General features: G+C 38.3%; 1 protein-coding gene across 2 annotated transcripts in view; it reads left to right on the plus strand.

Annotated features, from left to right (window-relative positions):
• Positions 1-18,902, plus strand: part of LOC149319138 (ATP-binding cassette sub-family C member 4-like) — a 183,945-nt gene that overhangs the window by 144,411 nt on the left and 20,632 nt on the right. For both annotated transcript variants that reach the window (XM_089511171.1, XM_089511170.1), the window contains exons 27-29: positions 5,431-5,520; positions 6,036-6,208; positions 9,242-9,347. In XM_089511171.1, the coding sequence (XP_089367297.1) occupies positions 5,431-5,520; positions 6,036-6,208; positions 9,242-9,347 (369 nt within the window). The remainder of the gene's footprint in view (positions 1-5,430; positions 5,521-6,035; positions 6,209-9,241; positions 9,348-18,902) is intronic.

Genomic DNA, 18,902 nt, shown 5'->3' on the forward strand with positions numbered 1-18,902 from the left:
GCTGTAGCCTACAGGGAAGAGCAAGATTCTGCCTCCTCCAGTCCAGCCCACCTTGCTCAGTTAATTCAGTTGATTCTACTTTTTTACTTTGAATTGAGTCTGAAGCATTAAAAGGAAACTTAGAACAAAGAGGGAAGTGCAAGCTCTGCAAGTTCCAGGAAATGAGATTCCACCTCAACATTAGGAGGAACTTCCTGACAGTAAGGGCTGTTTGACAGTGGAACAGACTCCCTTGGAGTGTAGTGGAGTCTCCTTCCTTGGAGGTCTTTAAACAGAGGCTAGATGGCCATCTGTTGGGGATGCTTTGATTTAGATTTCCTGCATGGCAGGGAGTTTTACTGGATGGCCCTTACGATCTCTTCCAACTCTACGATTCTATGATTCTGTGAAGTGGAAAGAGGGGATGAAACTGGGAAATATTAAAAGCAGATGAAAAAATGAGATGACAGAAGATTAATTGAGACTGTCTTTGCCAAATTGGGTGTGAAATCTTATTTATTCTTATGGTAGAAGCAGGCCTTCCATAGCCTCCACTTTATTTTTGTGCTTATGGATATTAAATCATAGCTTGTACCTTAAGTATCAAATCAAGTATGGGAATCATGCAACTCCCCAAGATGTTGTTGAACTGAAGTCGGGAGCAGCCCTAGCCAGCATAGTTAATGATGAGGACTGCTGGGAGCTGCAATCAAATAACAATAAGGAGGGGCATAGGATTCCCTCTCCTGCCATAAATGCCCTGGGAATCACAGGGACATGCTTGATTTAAAAAAGAACACAACATTATTCTCAGTATTGGTACAGCATTGTGTAAACAAGTCAATTCTTGTTGACCTTTACAGCTACGGTAATAGAATGACAAAGTATATCCCTGTCATTCAAATGAGTCAATGATTTATGGTGCCAGGTCCCTGGCTAACATGAGCTTTGGATCTCAGACTCCTGTGTCAAGGAGCTGCTTTATAATCACCATTGTTAAAGAGTATCAAAGGAGTAGGGCTAGTGAAGAAGGTGGGTACCCAACCCTCAGAACCTCTGTGGTTGCACATAGCAATGGAAGATGATAATAGTAAACAAAATGTCTCTCAGCAGAACAGATCCTCCATGTAGTATTCCTCTTTTCAAGTGACTTGGTAAGTTTCCCTGAAACAAAATCTGATCGCCATTGTTCTTTAACCCATGTGCCTCAATTCCACCTCAGCTTCAAATTAAGATGGGTGATCAGATACTTCTAGTACACTTGGTTCCAATTTCTACTTCTTGATTAATACTGACCCCCATAACAACCAAACCAAACGGATAAACTTTGAACGGTGCAATGCATGTAAAACGTGTTTTGAAAATCTAACTCAAATTGGTGTCAAATCATGGTTTGGATACAAGGTTGCAACTTGCCAATTCCATTATCAGAGCAAACATGGTTAGTGAAGACCAGACAGTAATGCATAACACTACAGTGTTAGAGAACAGAGAGCACTGATGGCTTGTGGCTTGAGCACAGGTTGGTTCCTCAGCCAGCCATTTAATGGTGAGGCGTCCTCTGCTTAGCACATGGCCACCCAAAGATGGAGAGGTGAATATAAAAGTCTGTGGAGGTGCTCCCACATAACAAACCATGTTTTGTTTGCTAATGTCTTAATTGAATCTTAGCCTGCACCTATGATCTGTATTTACAGATCTACTAAGATAACCATCTGCAGTAGAAAGTATGCTGCTTAAACTTCTAATTGGTTATTTGGATATCATTATATGGAACGTGAATTACTCTCCATCAGTCTTTTGATGCAGTATTGTCTCTTTTCCTGACGGTAATTTACAATTATTTACAGGTTTGGCATATTAACTTCCTCTCATGAAACAGGCAATTTTAATATAATAATCTGTGTCGGAAATGGTAATTAAAATTATCCTTATCTGCTGCTGCAGTACATGTGTGCTGTTATAATTTTATAACAGTTATGAAGATTTTATGAATTCAAATTTCCCGTTTTGCCAACCTATAAAAATAGATTGAAATGGAAAATCATCTCAACAATAATTTCAACTTGCATCCAGTAGTGTATTATAATAAATATTGTTTAAAAAATTATGGCCTTTTGGGAAGGAAAGAAAATCCAATCTTTTTTCATGCTTTACTAGGCTTCTTTTGATCAACAGGTTTTGTAATTACAATTACACTAGTGGTAGTCTTCTTTGAAAACATGAAAAATCTACTTCATAGATTTTTTTTCTTTGAAAAGAAAATAACAAATGAGTATTATATTGTACATGTATTCTGTCTGTGCTGATTTTAAGTGCCTTTATAACTTGGCAGAAGTGGTTTGGAAATATCTTATCCGAAAAGCTTTGGATGTGCATTGTAACTTGGCTTAGTACACCAGCCCATTAAAATCAAAATAGCTACATGGGTTGTAATCTTGTTGGTAGTTAATCTCTATACTGTACTCTTTCTCTGCTTTAATAAACATGCAGCTTGAATTATTGTAAAGATGGAAATGATCAGGCGTGTGAGACAGTTGAACATTTGTTAGCTGTTTTGAACTATTATTCTAAAATTCTGCACTGGGAAGCTGATCAGGAGAAGCCAACATTCTTCTTTTCACAACTAGCACACCCGACTAGAGGCCAGAATTCATGTTGCAGCAGTTAATTTGGTCATATGTGTTGAACCTCTCAGTCTTACATAGCAGTCCCCATCAGTGGGCACCATAGGTAGGCTTTTAAACTCTCTATTCCCATGTTGTTTTCCTCACAAAAATCTGACTCACTTTCTGATTGTTTCAGGAAGGAAGATGCTTTTGGCACTAGAGAGGTGGGGGAACTATCTTTGCCTTGTGTTGTAAATCAGAAACTTCAGAAAGGCCAATATCTATCTAATTTCATGTCAATCATATCATAGTACCAGTATCCCAGGATGGGAGAGCCATATTAGTCTGCTGCAACAAAACCAACAAAGAGTCCTAGTGCACCTCAGTCTTAACATGTTTATTTGGCATAAACTTTTGTGGACTGTAGCCCACTTGATCAGATAGAGGAGTGTTGTGTCAACTGGCTAGAGTGGGCAAGGGGATAGAAGGGTCAGGGGAAATTGCAACGGCCAAAAAAAGGCAAATGATTACCTTATCAGTGGTCATCTTATTATGTCCAAACATAACAATTTCTGGAAGGAAAGCTGTGTCGAGAAGGGGATTTTTCCCCCAGGGTCTGGACAACATGGGAGAAGTTTTTAATGCCTTGTTATTGTGCCATTAGCCTCTCCTCTCGACTGTTTTTTTAACATTAAAGATGTGTGTGTGTGTGTGTGTGTAAGGGTAATGGTGTGTTTTACCCTTTTGCACTAGAATGGGAGATTTTAGTATACCTGTGTCACATTTTGTTATAAAATTCACACAGAACCAGAACTACACTGTAAGAATTTTATGACTAGGTTACCTGCACAGTTGTAAACAGTGTCCTCAGATTTACATGTATCAATCAGTCTTTATTGTGCAGTCAAAGACCATTAAACCACAGAAAATCCATCAATGAAACATGATAGAAAGCTAAGCAGTTTGTCCTCAGATTTAAGCCACTTATCAAATATGTATTTTCTCTCTCTACAAACAAACAAACAAAAAATCTGAGATGAATAAATGTCCCCATGAATCTATTGATTTTATTGGGATACTTTTTTGTTCCAACATAAAATATATAACATATTGGGGAGGGGGCGAGTGTCCCATGCCATTTATCGGCATAACATGATGCAGCAAAGCCAAACTAACTTGGTTTGCTTATTAGTAGGTTGGCTTCACATGGAAGGAGTTCTTTTTTTAAACTGAGAATTAACAAAATATGTCAGTTAATCATTGGGATACTGTCTAAATAGATAGTTTCCCCCGTGCGGTAATATGGGTGATTTCCCCATTCCGTTCCCTTCCCACTCTCTTCCGTTCCACGCCATTTGCATTCCCTGAACCTCATGTGATAAGCTCCAATATGTAACATTGGAGCTCATGGTGCCTTAAACATTATTGTTATGGCTAAGTTGTATACAAATATTCATAACTGCAAAATAAGGAATCAGTTTGCATTTCAGATAGTTTAAAGCTGTGTTTGGAAGGTATTTTGTTTTAAATAGTAGAAGTGAAAAATGCTCCTGAAACACCATTTTCCTAACCTGCTTTCTTTCTTTTTTTTCTTCATCCTTCTGGTAGGATTGGAATATGTACTTTTAGGTAGTAGTTTTTGGAGGAGATACTGGTATTTTAAAATATGGTTCAGTTGGAACAAGAGTATACATTTCTTTTATTAAAGTACGGTATCACCAGTTAGGCTTGTTAAGCATTACTATTTTCTTTGGTGCTTAGATAATAAACCAGTAAAGGACATAAGAACATGTGATTACATACACTCACTCTCTCCCATCCATAGTTACTTAGAATTTCACATGCAGTTTGGCATACTAAAGTTAGGATTAGAAAGTTGTGCTTTTTATCATTTAGGATAAAATGTTACATATGTGTTACATAGAAATATATGCTTTTCTGGTTCTAAACATTCCAGTGGCTGCAGATTTTAGGGAAGGCAGCTTTGGGAAGGGAAGATTTGTAAAATTTAACAGGTGATGAGGGGCTGCTTATGTCTTGTCTGCTCATAGCTGTTTCTCTCAAAGAATGCTAGATGTCTATTTGAAAGGGAACACTCCTTCAATACAATGCTTGTTTACTGTATGCCTGCATTAACATGTTGGGTAACAGGATAGATTTGAACCTCAATTATTTTTGAATATCACCATCTTTGCAAACCAATGATATATAGTTTTTGTGTGTCTAGTCCTTGCGCCTATGTAGATTCATCTGAGCCCTCAAGGGTTTTTTTTTGTTTTTTTAAAGATGATTTTAACTTTGTAATGCAATGTATTATTTTTACAATGTATTTGATGTTTATATTTTATGCTTTATATGGATTACTTTTTATAGTGGTGTACGCTATACAAATAAACTTATCTAATGAATGCATTAACATGCCTCTTTTAATGTCCTGAGGAAACAACCATTACAGTTAAATAACATGGACATTTGTTGAATATACATTTCTTTCCTAAGTATCTTTTTCAGCACCAAGGAAACATCTTTATCTAAGGCTGTATCCGCACTGCCGAAATAATCCGAGTTGACACCACTTTAATTGCCATGGCCCAATGCTAGGGAATTATGGGAATTAGTTTTATGAGACATTTAGCCTTCCCTATCAGAAAGCTCTGGTGCTGCGACAAATTACAGTTCCTAGAATTCCATAGCACTGAGCCATGGCAGTCAGAGTAGTGTCAAACCAGATTATTTAGGCAGTGCAGATGTAGCCTAAGTGAGTTTATATTTTCTATTTAGTCTAATCTATAAAGTTTAATCAGACATTAGTATCTTGAATGGCAAATTCCTTGTGTTTTAGGAGCCAGTTCTCTTTACTGGGACCATGAGGAGAAACCTGGATCCTTTTAGTGAATACACAGATGAGGAGTTATGGAAATCTTTGCAAGAGGTAATTATTTTTTTATAAACACAGTGCTTCTTTTTCCTTTGCCCTCCAGTTATATCCATGGTGGACAATTGCAAAGGATCCCAGGGCCAGTTTCCATTATCTCTGGGTGAGCCACACACTTCCAGGTCAAAAAGCCACTGTCAAAACCTCCAGGTCATTGAAACAGTATTCTTTTTGTTTTGCTTAACACAGGGCAGTGGCTCCTTGTTTTGCAAGACACTGATGCATTCTGGTGGCATTTGGTGATGCTAGTTTCTTGATCCCACTTCCTCAGTTTTGTTTTGGAGGGGCCACACAGATGATTGGAATTCTTACCCCTGTTCCCAGTGTCTATACATGTTAAATTAGATTAACCTTTGTCATGCCCAATCCCAAGCATTTATTGCCATCTTTTATAGATAAGACTGAAGTCAGTAGCATATTTCAAAATTAAATATAAAAGATGAATATTGTGTTGTTGTTGTTCTTGTTTTAAAGCAATCTCCTTACATTTGGGCATGTTTGTATATCTGCAGGTCCAATTAAAAGAGGCTATAGAAGAACTGCCTAACAAACTGGAAACTCAGCTTGCAGAATCTGGATCTAACTTTAGTGTTGGTCAACGGCAGCTGGTATGCCTGGCCAGGGCTATTCTGAAGAAGAATAAAGTACTGATTATTGATGAAGCAACAGCTAATGTGGACCCAAGGTAAACACAAGATTTAGGTAACTCACCCACAGAGTCTTACTATAAATTTCATCAACTTACCCTCAACCCAGTTGGTCATTTACAGAAGGCTTTTTGTAAGCATAATTGAGTAAATGACTGGGTTTTTCCTGTCACTAAACTGTGTTTTAACCTTGGGCTCATCCATTCCACCTTCTCTGACTTCTCCAGCTTGACCCAGGGAAACAATGTTCACTTCTGTTTCCACAAATTGTGGTTTATCTGCAAACCTGAGCAAGTTGTGCTTTATTTCAACTTTAGATTTAGAAAAAAAAAATTAAATAAGTTTTAAAGTTGGCTTGTTTTCCTGAATTAGAGTTAAGACAAAATAAAAATTGTGTAGGTTTTCACATATTCATAAAACCATTGTTATTTAAACATAGAAGTGAAAGCTTCCAAGCTTCTTGTTTTGGCCATATGAGAGAGGAAGGAGAACTCCTACATCTGAGATTCAGTCCCACAGTGCTAAACCATAGATAACCTACTGGTATATCTGACTAAAGTCAGTGAATGAACATAAATGTTTCTGTAAGTTATACTATTCTCTTTTAAAAAGTAAAAATACAGTTAAAGACCTAGAGTTATCCAGTGAATTAGAATCCCATTTGTAAACATATTAGGATCTTGCCTGAAACCAGGTTATTTCGATGGAAAAGAATTGGTCTGTTTAGAGGGACTACAGTTGTCAAACCCCAGCCATGTTGATGTAAACTGATCACTCTGTGTGTGTGTGTGTGTGTGCCATGTTGATGTAAACTGATCACTCTGTGTGTGTGTGTGTGTGTGTGTGTGTGTGTGTGTGTGTGTGTGTAAGAGAAATAAAGGCAAATATAATAGGATGATTTTCACTTGGTATCAGACTAAAGTAGAAGCTTTTCTTACATCCAGACTAACATTCTCATTCTCTTATTTTTCTTCAAATATATGTGTGGCTGTGTAAGCAAGATTTAAGAGGAAAAGCTATTACAGAAAAATGTCATTTCTTTAATAATGATCATTGGCAAACACTTTGCTTAGAGCAAGAAGTGGAGTCTGTGGCTTTTATCAGGCTAATGGAAATATAATGTTGTTTCTAGTATAACACACTTAGTATTTTCTAAAATAAAAATATACCTTTAAACAATTTTGCTTAATATATATTACAGTAACATAGGTGTTTGTTTACTATCATGTAGGGCATGATAATCCAAATCATCAAAGATTCTAAGGCAGTAACATACATTTTTTCACCCTTGAGATTTTAACCATTCCCCATTTAGCATCAGTTGTGCAGCCATAACAATGTTTGTAAATAAATGTTAGAACAAGTTGGTTGTGAATTAACCACAGGGAGTGCTCTTTGTGAAATAATGATAAATAAAAATTGTTATTTTAAAAAAAGTTTTAAGAACATAAAAAAAGACCTGCTGCTCCTGATCCAAGGTTTATCTAGATTATTATTCTCTTCCCACTTTGACCACTCAGGTGATTCTGGGAAACCCACAAGTAATCCATAAGTGAAATAGCATAAACTCCCTTGTGTTCCCTGTAACTGGCATCTCTAGGTGAAACAGCTACCATTATATTGCATCTTTTATCCTTAGCATGACACATGTGATAACTGCTCACTTTCACCAACTCAGATCTACTGCATAAGGCTTCACCACTTGACAAGGCTGGGTGGTGACACAGTTGTTAGCCAGCTCTTCGGTTTTTTTGAGGGGGTTGGGCCAAAAGGACTGGGGCTGGCTAGACTTGAACTTTGACAAGTTACGTTTGGAGACCACATTTTACAGAATTCCCAAGCTAGCATGGCCACTGGTTACACTTGGTCAGGGATTTGGGAATTGTAATGACCAAAAATGTTACGTTTGCCAAGCTTTGGACAAAACCTTCTGTCTAGCAAAACAGGAGAGAATCAGACAGATAGGGTCATTTTAGACACAACTTTGTCCAGTCCAAACAGCCCTTAAACACTGGATTTCATCATACCGGAGAAAATTGGGGGATTCAATAGGCTTTATCCAGGGAAAGGCGCATGATTAAGTATAACATTATCACATACATCATGATTACAGAGTGCTTATCCCAGGAATAATGGGGGAATAACCAGCAACAAATCATTCGCGGGATTTCCCTGTGAATGGCTTGTTGCTGGTTATTCCCGGGATAAGCCCTCTCTAATTGCGACATCATGTGATAATCTTAGCTGTGATTGCATGACTTTCCTTGGATAATGCTTTCTGAATCCCCTGATTTCCCCATGTGATAAAGCCCACTGTTTTTTCTGCTTCCCCAGCCCACTCAAGCCTATGAAAGGAAGGGAAGTGCAAAGCAGGGAATCTTCTGGAGGCAACAAATGTGTATGTTTCCTCTCCTTTACAGAATAGGATTGGTTGGTACTTGCTTCTAGAATTACAAGGTAACTGCTATCCTGAAATGTGGGGAATGGGTGCATTAAATAAACGAATAAATGCATGTGTGCTTGTTCAGCCTAATAATCTAGAATACACTCTTTCCTGGCAAGGTGATCAGGCAAGTGTGTTTTTAAACCTTTCTGAACCCATGTTCATAAATAATGCACTTACTTCACACAGATCAGCATGGTTTGTAACCAATAAATGCACGACGAGCAGGAATAAGCATTGACTCCACAGTCTTATGTGAAAATCAGTAATGTTTAATGAATTGAAGCATTTCATGACTTTGCATATGAAATTATGCTTGCATTCCCAGTAAAATGCATATTAAACAACAAACCTTCAATGTGTCTGTTTTCATTCACAAACTCTATATTCCATTCCAGTTCTCTGACAGAGAAAATCTTTGCTTTGTAAGATTCATCCATGCTTTGCTGTACTGTAACATATTTTTTTTTAAAAAAAATGATTTTCCCTCTCCATCTTCTGAAAGACAAGGATGTACCCTACTGCCATTGTCTATAAAAAATGAATTCTGTGTTAGGGACAATAGAAAGGAGAACTTCCTGCAACTGGATTTGTTTCCTTTTACATCTGTGTCTGATGTTTATTTCAGAACGGACGAACTGATTCAAAAGACCATCCGTGAAAAATTTGCCCAATGTACTGTATTGACTATTGCACACAGACTGAACACTATCATCGACAGTGACCGGATTATGGTAAGCAACATGTTAAAAGCCTGATAATTCCAGAAAATAAAGTGGGGACAACTTGTGCTTTTCAGTTTAATTTGGAAAAAGAGAGGGTTAATGTTGTGGAGTGGAAAGGTCTCAGAAAGTAGTCATAAAGAAATGACCCTGTTAGATTGGGAGTGTCAGAGATATATTTTTTCTCATTGGCTGCGAACAGATCTCTGTTTAGCTGCTCACCTACTTGCAATGCAGGTCTAAACTCGGGCAAGGCGGAGTGTATGCCCAGCCCCAAACATGTGCAAGTACCTGGCAGCTTGCCAGACTGAGTATAAAGGTATGTCTAGAGTGCTGCCATTATTCTGAAATGCAATTCCAGTGCTCTCTGATCAAAAACTTGGTTTTACCAGGGCTTTTAAGCCATGGGAACTGTATAACCATGTTAACAATATGATTCTAGAGCCCCATGTCCCCAACACCCAGTTCATCCTCATGTGAATGCATTTCCTGTTAAATAAGTGATATGCAGACAAACAAACAAACAGCAGGTTCAGTCATTTGTCTTGCCCTGCATACAATGGTTCAGGTCAGGCCTTGCATCTAGTACTCTTTTTTAAAGATAAGGGCAGTAATGATACTAATGAAAATGTACTGTATGTATGTACTTTCATCAAAGCATCCATTTAAACATTAATTAATGTACATTTACTGTTGAATTAATCACCTGCCTCTCTGTCTGCCTCAAAACACAATTGGTATCAAAAAATTAGCAAAACCTCCCTGGAACTGAAGGAGAATGGTTTGTGACATCAGATTCTATTCAGATACTACTATACAGGAGTAAATTTGTGTTGCAAAACTTCCCCCTCCAAGCTTGACCCTGAAAAGTAAATAGTCTGACACTACCATGACCACCACACACACACAGGTCAAATGATATTTCTGCATATAGAACCGATTTGGTTCCAGTATCTTGTTTGTAGTGGCCTCCAGTTTTAGGATGTTTTTATATGGCTCTGAAAGGATTTCAGTCCTTGGCACTTACAGTTTGAAAGGATCTCAAGCAGCACCATGAAGAAAGAGTCCTGAAACTCCAGAGAGCAGTGTTTAAAAAATCATGGCCATATGGACCAATGGCCTCACTTGATGCAAGGCAGCTAGCTCCTTATGTTCACATAGCACACCTCCCCATCTTGGCTTCTGCTTAATGACAGCTAATGGTCAGTTTGTCTGTTTTGAGTCAGTTCCTACAAAATAAAAAGGAAGTAAATAAGACATATCCTTTCTTCTTTGTTTGTTCTCTGATTACTGTTCCATGCTTTCTCTTTGTACTTCAGGAACTAGTGTGCCATTTCTAATTCTTAATTATGACCTTTCACCAAATGGTTTCCAGCCCAACCTTTTAAGAACACTCCCTCTGCCATTAGCCCTATTAATTATATAGTGCCTTTGCAGGTGGAATATTTTGAGAATCATAGCCTACTTTGTATGGAAGGTCTTCATGTCCTCATTATCCCATCAGGCTTGTATTAAACTCTTGTTCTACAGCCTTTCTTACACTGTTAGCAGTTTTTGAAATCCCTGGATTGCTGTTTATCTGGAGGTTCTTGTTTCTTTCTACCATTTCCATAGACATCCTTACTATATATTTTGCAGGGAAGAGTAACCGAACAGCATTCAATGAAGTGTGAGAATCATGTGGCTCTGTGCATGTTGTTGCATTGTCAGTCCCACTAGCCCTAACCAGCATAGCCAGTAGTGGGAAGTTCTGGGAGTTGCAGTCCAAAAACATCTAGAGGAATATATGGTTCCCATCCCTCCATAAGAGAACATAATTATTATGAGGACAAAAACATCATTATGTGTTGACTTAACTTAGTATATTTTTTTTCAACAGTGAAGCTTTCTTTCATGCTTCCTTTAATATGTTGTTATATATGGGAAGGTTGGTGTTTGATTATTCCTAAGAATATTGTTGGTTATGAATCAAATTTTTATAGTACCTGCTCCATCTCCTTGTTGTTGCCTATAAACATGATTGGCAAAAATAAGATTCTGTTTTTAAGCTGTGCTGATGAATACAAATCACTTCAACTAACACGGCGTACATATTTCTATCTAGTTCAGTGGAATAGTTTGTAGCAGGCTAAAGTAATTCCCATATGTTAAAAAAAAAGTCCTGTCAGTTCTGTGCCAGGATTATTCAATGTAAAAGCTTTTGAAGAGTTGTGTGGGAGAGACTAACCCTATCACCACAGCTTTTCCTATCACTCTTAACTGGGAGAAAGCAGCACCTTTCTTTGTCTTTTTTCTTTCTTTAACATTAACAATCTATTTTTCAGTCAAACCCATTATAATATACATTCAAAGAATACGTTCCTCCAAAAATTGAGAAAACAGAGAAAGAGGAGAGGAAAAACAAAAGACGTATCCCAACTGTAATGACAAGATAAGCAAAAAGAAATATATTATTCTACCATTACAGAGCCAATTAAATAATTCTACTAGAATTACTAATAACCATAACCACAAATTATTAAATCATTACATTGCTCAAATGGACAATAAATGGTTTTCAGTCTTTAAAAAAGAACTTAAATTAGCTTATCCTTTAGAATCCATGTTAGTTTGGCAATTTGGGCTAAGTCAGTCACCTTATTAATCCATTCTTCCATCATTGGTGCTTTAGTTTGTTTCCAAGTTTGGGTAAACAAAATTCTTGCTTCTGTTATTATGTAATAAAGATGTAATGTATTTTCTGTCCAGTTTTTTGTATGTAATGCCCAGCAGAAGAATTACTGGTAATTTTTTTAAAATGTGCCATTAAGATTTTTTAAATTAACATGTATGTACATCTTAGGCAAATAACTTTATGCCTTCTTGCAAGTCCACCACATAGAAAAAAAGGAACCCTCCTTATCTTGACATCCCCAGCATTGGTTCTAAACATTCTTGGACATTTTTTACACCTTATTTGGCGTTGGGTACCATCTATACATGATCTTATACAGGTTTTCTTTTAAATTACCGCATAAAGCAAATTTTAAATCTTTTGGCCACATGTTGTTTCCATATAGCCATCTGAATATTATGAGTCCACCTTATCATGTACTCCTTTACAGGGTCATCTTCTGTCTCCAGCCTCAAAAACCATTTATACACTTTTAAATTACATGTTCATCATCTCTACACAATAGAAATTATTTTCTTCAATCTCTATGCTGCATTTCTCTTATCTTGATTAAATCTGTCATTACATTGCATATAAGCAAACCAGTTAAGATCTTCTCATTCCTGAAGATGTATCTCTCTTGATTTAAACTTCCTACTATCTTGTTCATAATACAAAAGATCATAATAAAAACAACCATCCCTAATTTTTAACTCATTCTTTCCTTAAAAGAAATCTCCTGTGATGCAGTGACTACTATTATTTTAGGGAAAAGCCTCTGTTTATACTTAACCAAACTCATAGCAGAGCCTTTCTGAAACAATGATTTTTAAGTTTAGCATGTACCCTTAACTTTATCATCCCAAATCACATCCAAATTTCAAATCATGATCATCAAGTTCCAATAATCTCTCATCTACCAATATTTGATCACAGATCATTTTAAATTATTATTTAATTATTGAAGTAATTCATCTTTAGTTTTCTTATAATAGACTTCAGATAATCCATCTGGACATTGAGTTTTTTCATCCTTTAGCTTTTTAAATGCTTCACTAATTTCATAGATTTCACAGGTCCATTCAAACTTTGCTTTTTCCCCCAACCATAATGTATCCAGTTGCAACTGTGTAAATTTACAGCGCTTTATAAATAAAGGTTAATAATAATAATAATAACTATCAAAGTAGTCTTGCACATCTAAATATTCTGATTGTTCCTTGAATATAATCCTCTATAATATTCCTTAAAGGTTTTAAAAATTTTCAAATTGTCCATTGTATACTGATACAGCACGCCCTTGCCTTACACAGGGGATCCATTTCGGACCCCCGCCCCCCACGTAAGGCAGATACCATGTATGCTCGATCCCCATTGAAAACAATGGGGCTTGTGCATCCAGTCAACGCAATGTGCGCACGCGCCATTTCCTGTTCTATTCCTGTTTTTGCAGTTACACAGTATACTTAGTCTCCTAACAATGCAAATGTTACAAAAGCCTTCATCTCATTTGTCAGCAGTTCAGAACATACCATCCTCCCATGTCTTTTTCCTTCTTCTTTCTTCTCATACCAAGCTACAGCTTCCAACAGGAATAACCTTGGTAATTTGCCGTTCATACTTCTTACCCCCACATATGTTCATTATCCCAGGCTGTGAACGATACACAGTCTTTTTTTTCCCCATCATACCCAATAGGATAGCATACTCCATCATCCTGCATTACCACATATGTTCAAGCAAGGCAATCAAACATGGTAGGGCCATGTCTGGAACAGAATCTTAACAGGATCTGAGAGCTTGGCCAGGTTCCTATGGGAAGACACGGTCCATCAAATAGCCTGGACCTGAGTTGTGTAGCTGGTATCTCAGTAACAGAAGGAAAACTATCTCTCAGCCTTACTTACCTGACGGGGTATATTAAGGATAGAGCTTAGTGGTAGGAAAAGATGCATAAACTATTTTGGCTCATTAAATTCATAACAAGATATCTGCAATACAAGAGATGTATCTTTATAGCAATCATGTTATATCAGTGTTGCAGTGATCATTATTCTTCCTCTTCTGCATTGATGTATGGTGCAGAAAATATTAAAATTGCAAGGTAATTATATACACAAATCATAAGATATTTATGATTTTAAAGGGGAGTAAAACTGCATATGACCTGTTATAATTAAAAATGTCAAGAAAAGAAAACCTAGAAAGAATATAGATATAAATCTGAAAATATTTTCTGCCAAAAAAGGAAGCAAGCAAGCAAAGTTACATTAAACTAAAATGATTACAAAAATACAAGAAACAAAGGTACTTTAATACGCCCTCCAGATGAAAATGTTTTTAATATTTTTGCAACTAGGCTGAAAAGGAATGTAAGGGAAACCAAAGGGTTTCTCTCCCCCGTTCTCTTGTGAATGCCATGAGCAAATTTTATAAAGATAGATTATAAAGTCTGTGTGTATGTGTGGTGTGAGTGAGCCCGAATCACAGCAAAGACTCACCTTCATATTTCATCAGGTTTTATTTTACCTAATGAGAGGAGCCTTCTTGAAAGAACAAAAGGAAGAGAAGAATGCGCTTTACACAACTGCAGACAGAATTGGCCTTAGGAGCTGTTTAATTCTGGTTTATTCTCTCCTCCAAAGTCATACTTCTGGTTTCCCAATCCCAGTCACGCCTTGAGGAGAGTATCTACACAGTATCTTTCTTTTAATTATAAATATGCTTATCAAACTTCAAACAACTTGAAATCGTTGAGAGGATCTGTATTGTGTAAGGTGATACTGTCTTAAGACAATCACACCAATGAGTAATAATACTTGTTGCTCTTATACAGCACCTTTCATCTGGGAATCTCAAAGCTTGTTACAAACAATTAATTAAACTACACGACACCCCTGCCAGGTAGGGAAATAATTGTACATCTATTGAATCCAGAATTAGAAAAGACCTGTTAAGTCATGTCATCTTAGCGTTCCCCTCTAACAATGCCAATGTTCTTCTGGAAGATAACTAGTAACCTGCCAAAATTGAGTTTACCTAACAATGAAGCTAAATAATACTCTGGTTTTTAAAAAAGGAATTATGTAGAAGGATTTTTATTTTGTGTTATTCTAGTGTTTGTGTGTGTGCACGCGTACGCACGCAGCCATGGAGTTAAGTAGTTTTAGACTAGTGCTCACGGTGTTAAGAGAGGGGCCCTTTAGACACCTATGTATTAATTCAGTGGTGAATAAGCACTCTTATATTTTTAACAGAATGGTTAGAGGAGTAAAATGAAGTTTGTGTCTCTAGTGAAACATACTTACGTGGGCTTAACTCCCATTTTGTTAAGAAAAGGATAACATATTTTAAAAATTAAGAATAATTGAATGAGCATGCATAAGCATGTCCATACCTGTCTAGCCATACCCTGAGTATAAAATATTTTCAAGGTTCAGAAAAAAAAGGATGCTGCATTAACCAGCATCAGCATTAGTGAGCCCTGCCATACCCATGTATATTTGTCATGTTTCTGCCACAGACTGGGCCACAGTTGGAAGGTTCCTTGCTGAATCTCTACATACAGTCTTGTTAATCTTGATTCAACCTTGTAAATTACTCGAATAAAGTAACATGCTTACAAAAGTCTTTCGCACTGCTGGTACAGACCAGCAAAAAGAGCCGGCTTCCCAGTGGCTTGGGGGCGTGGCATACACATGCCCGCAAGATGCCAGGAACATGCTGTGAAGCTGCCCCAAGCAACCACATGGTGACAGCGTTTGGGTGGTGCAGTGTTTTGTCACTACACGCTTACAAAACCTGGAAAAATGCCACCATGGTGGCAAAGGTGCCTTTTTCCTGGCGCAAAAAGGAGCAGCTTTCTGCCACTTCTTTTTGCGCTGGGAAAATGCTGGATTGGGGGTGTGACATGCCGTTGCTGTGGCCCCAACCTGGCACACAAAGGGGTGGTGTTAAGCCGCGCCTTTACCACTGTCTGTTTTCAGGCTTAGTCTCTCTTTGGATTTAAACAATGTACGTGATGCTTCTTCTGTCTTAACTTATCTGGATACATAACTTTGCTTGCCACTTGTGCTTCTCAGATTTTTTTGTTTGTTTGTTTTGAAAAATAACTTTTCTTGAATTGTACATTGACTCATGTGCTTCTTGCTAAAGCAAGAAAGCCTAAAAATTTCCAACTTTATATACTTGCTTTGGGGAAGCTCATATTACATTTATAATCTATATCAGTGGTCCCCAAACTGTGCTCTTTAAGGGCTTTTGAACTTCAGCTCCCAGAATCCCAAATTATTGGCCAACATGTCTGAGGCTTCTGGGAGCTGAAGTGAAAAATCTCTTCAAGGGCACAGTTTGGGGACCAATGATCCATATGATTCAGACCTTGCACCTAATCTTCGGTGAATTTTGACCTTTTCTGCTTCAAGGAATCCTTTCCCCTCAATGTGTCTGCTATGCAAGAAGACAGGGGCAACTGTTGCCCAATGAAGTTCATGTAGGGCCCAGGCCAGGCCTTTTTGCCCAGCACCCTCTTTACTGACATGCTAATGTTCAGTGTGCAAGAAACTTGTTTTGTGTTTCACTCAGACATGCAGCTCAATAGCCACTATCTGAATGACCAAGGAGAAAACCTATGGATTCTTACCTGCAGATTCAAAGCCTGACCCAGAAATAATAATAATAATAAATAATAAAATTTTTATTTATATCCCGCCCTTCCAAAAGATCAGGGCGGCTTACAGCATGCAACACGTGCATCAAAATACAAAGTTAAAAACACATACAGCAATCTTAAAATAACAATAAAAATCCCCATTAGCCCAGCCTCATGGCCACGGAAGAGGAGGGAGGCCCACAGGATATTTAATCGGGGAATGCCTGATTGAATAGGAAGGTTTTGAGGTCCTTCCTAAATTGGGCCAGGGTGGAAGATGAGCGGAGCTCCGTGGGCAGCGTATTCCAAAGGGCTGGGGCAGCTGTGGAAAAGGTCCTTCTTGAAGTAGAAGCTAACCTGGCCCCAGGCACCTTCAGCAGTTGCTGCCCAGATGTTCTGAGGGTGCGAGGCGGAATGTACGGAGAGAGGCGGTCCTTCAGGTAACCTGGGCCCAAGCCATTTAGTGGTAGTTTCCCAAGGAGCCATTGTTGGTTTCCAACTGAGCCGGGAAATGTATTATGATTGATTATTTCTTTTGCCAAGTCTACACCACACCCCACAGACAAATTGGCACCACTAAAAGATCACCCTAAAGAAAGAGTAAGGCTTAGTTTCAGTAGGATGCCTGCAATGAGTCTGCCTTCACTAGAACAAGCCACCTAATTGGTACTACTCACACTTCATAGTGTTGAAAAGTTTATGCATGAGATGACTAACCAAGTCTATAATTACCAGTGCATTCAAAGAAGCTGAGCAGCATCCATAATAAATTAAGAGTTTTGATCTCTTTCAGGTGGGCCATGGCCCTCAGCTGAGGCACCTTGACCCAAGGTGGGGTTCACCAGTAGTGAAATTACCATCAGTTGTAGGTGTTGTTGTTTTAAGAAAAGGAGCGGGCAAAAGGGAGGCTGACAGGAGGAAGAGTAAAAACAGAGAGCAGAAAGCTGGGGCCTCAAATGTGATTGTGGCAGTTTAGGGTAAAAACTAATAACACTGAATTTAGAGTATGCTGATAAAACATCTTGGTTGTAATATGTTGTAATATGTAATAACGTTTTGAGAAATTTAAAAAACAGGATTCCTCCCAAGCATATAGCAATATAAATGTTATTTAAGATATGCAATCAATAGAAATAAGAGACTGTTATGATTAAATTAAAATAGTTAACTATGGCCGGTTACAAACCGGCACTTGGGACGTCCGCACGACGTCCCATTTTAAAAAAGGGGCGTCTCTTCTAGACGCCCCTGGGTTTAATACGGACTCTGTCCGTACAATATGGCGCTGGCCGTTCCACACGGCCGGCGCCATCTTTATGTATTGGACGCTGTGCGTCCAAATGTGTCGCGGTGCCTGTGACGTCGCGAATGCGCCCCTGGCGCCTCGCGACGTCACAGAGGCGCCGCAGAAAGAAGCTCCATTTTGGAGCTTCTTTTTTTGCTCCGTAAGGGAGCTGCACGGTGTGGCTGCAACGGCTCCCTTACGGAACAAGCGGCGGCGGCGGCAGACCACCTCAAAGCGGCGGTCTATAACCCGCCTGTGGTTCTTATTTAAGTATTTCTTGTACTTATATCCAATATTTCCACCTTACAGGTTCCTAATGTGCTAGAACAACTGTGCAGAAAGGTTAAAATAGCAGTTTCTAAAACTAACAATTTTAAAACAGATATCCTCAAACAGTCCCAGTCTTTGTTACTTCAAATGTTCTAGACTTTAACTCACAGAATGCATGATGGTTATAGTTTCTGGAGGAGGAATCCAAAACATCTAGAGGATCAATGGCTGAGAATAGCTGCCCTAGAACATACAACAGCTGATTGATAAAGTAATACAGTTTGACCTCCGTTTTCACAGGGGATCCATTCTGTAACCTCCCTGTGAAAATGGAGACTCGCCGATATTCAAGCCCATAGGCCCGTGAGCACACACAGGGCATGCGCTGCGGGGCGCGCCCCATTGACAATAACGCAGGTCACCCATCCGTGAATATCCAAGACTGCAGCCTCAAGTCCACAAGAATGGAGGGGCAACTGTATAACCTACTTCAGTTAAAAGATTTCAGGCAATTATCACCCAGATTTTTAAAACATAATTGTGGAAAGCCTTTTTTTTTTGTTAAGAAATATCTGAGTCCCTCACTTCTTTAGCAATGGTGCTACAAGACAGAAAGTTCATGACTGAGTCACTTGAGTGTGGAATTTCAGACGTTTGGACCTCTCTAGAAAATCTGAAGGCTTGTAGGAAATATATGCATTGAGATAC

The sequence above is a fragment of the Sceloporus occidentalis genome, unplaced genomic scaffold (assembly GCF_023333645.1).
Source record: "Sceloporus occidentalis isolate IW3139 unplaced genomic scaffold, rSceOcc1.0.p SCAF_2, whole genome shotgun sequence".
NCBI classification, from domain to species: domain Eukaryota; kingdom Metazoa; phylum Chordata; class Lepidosauria; order Squamata; family Phrynosomatidae; genus Sceloporus; species Sceloporus occidentalis.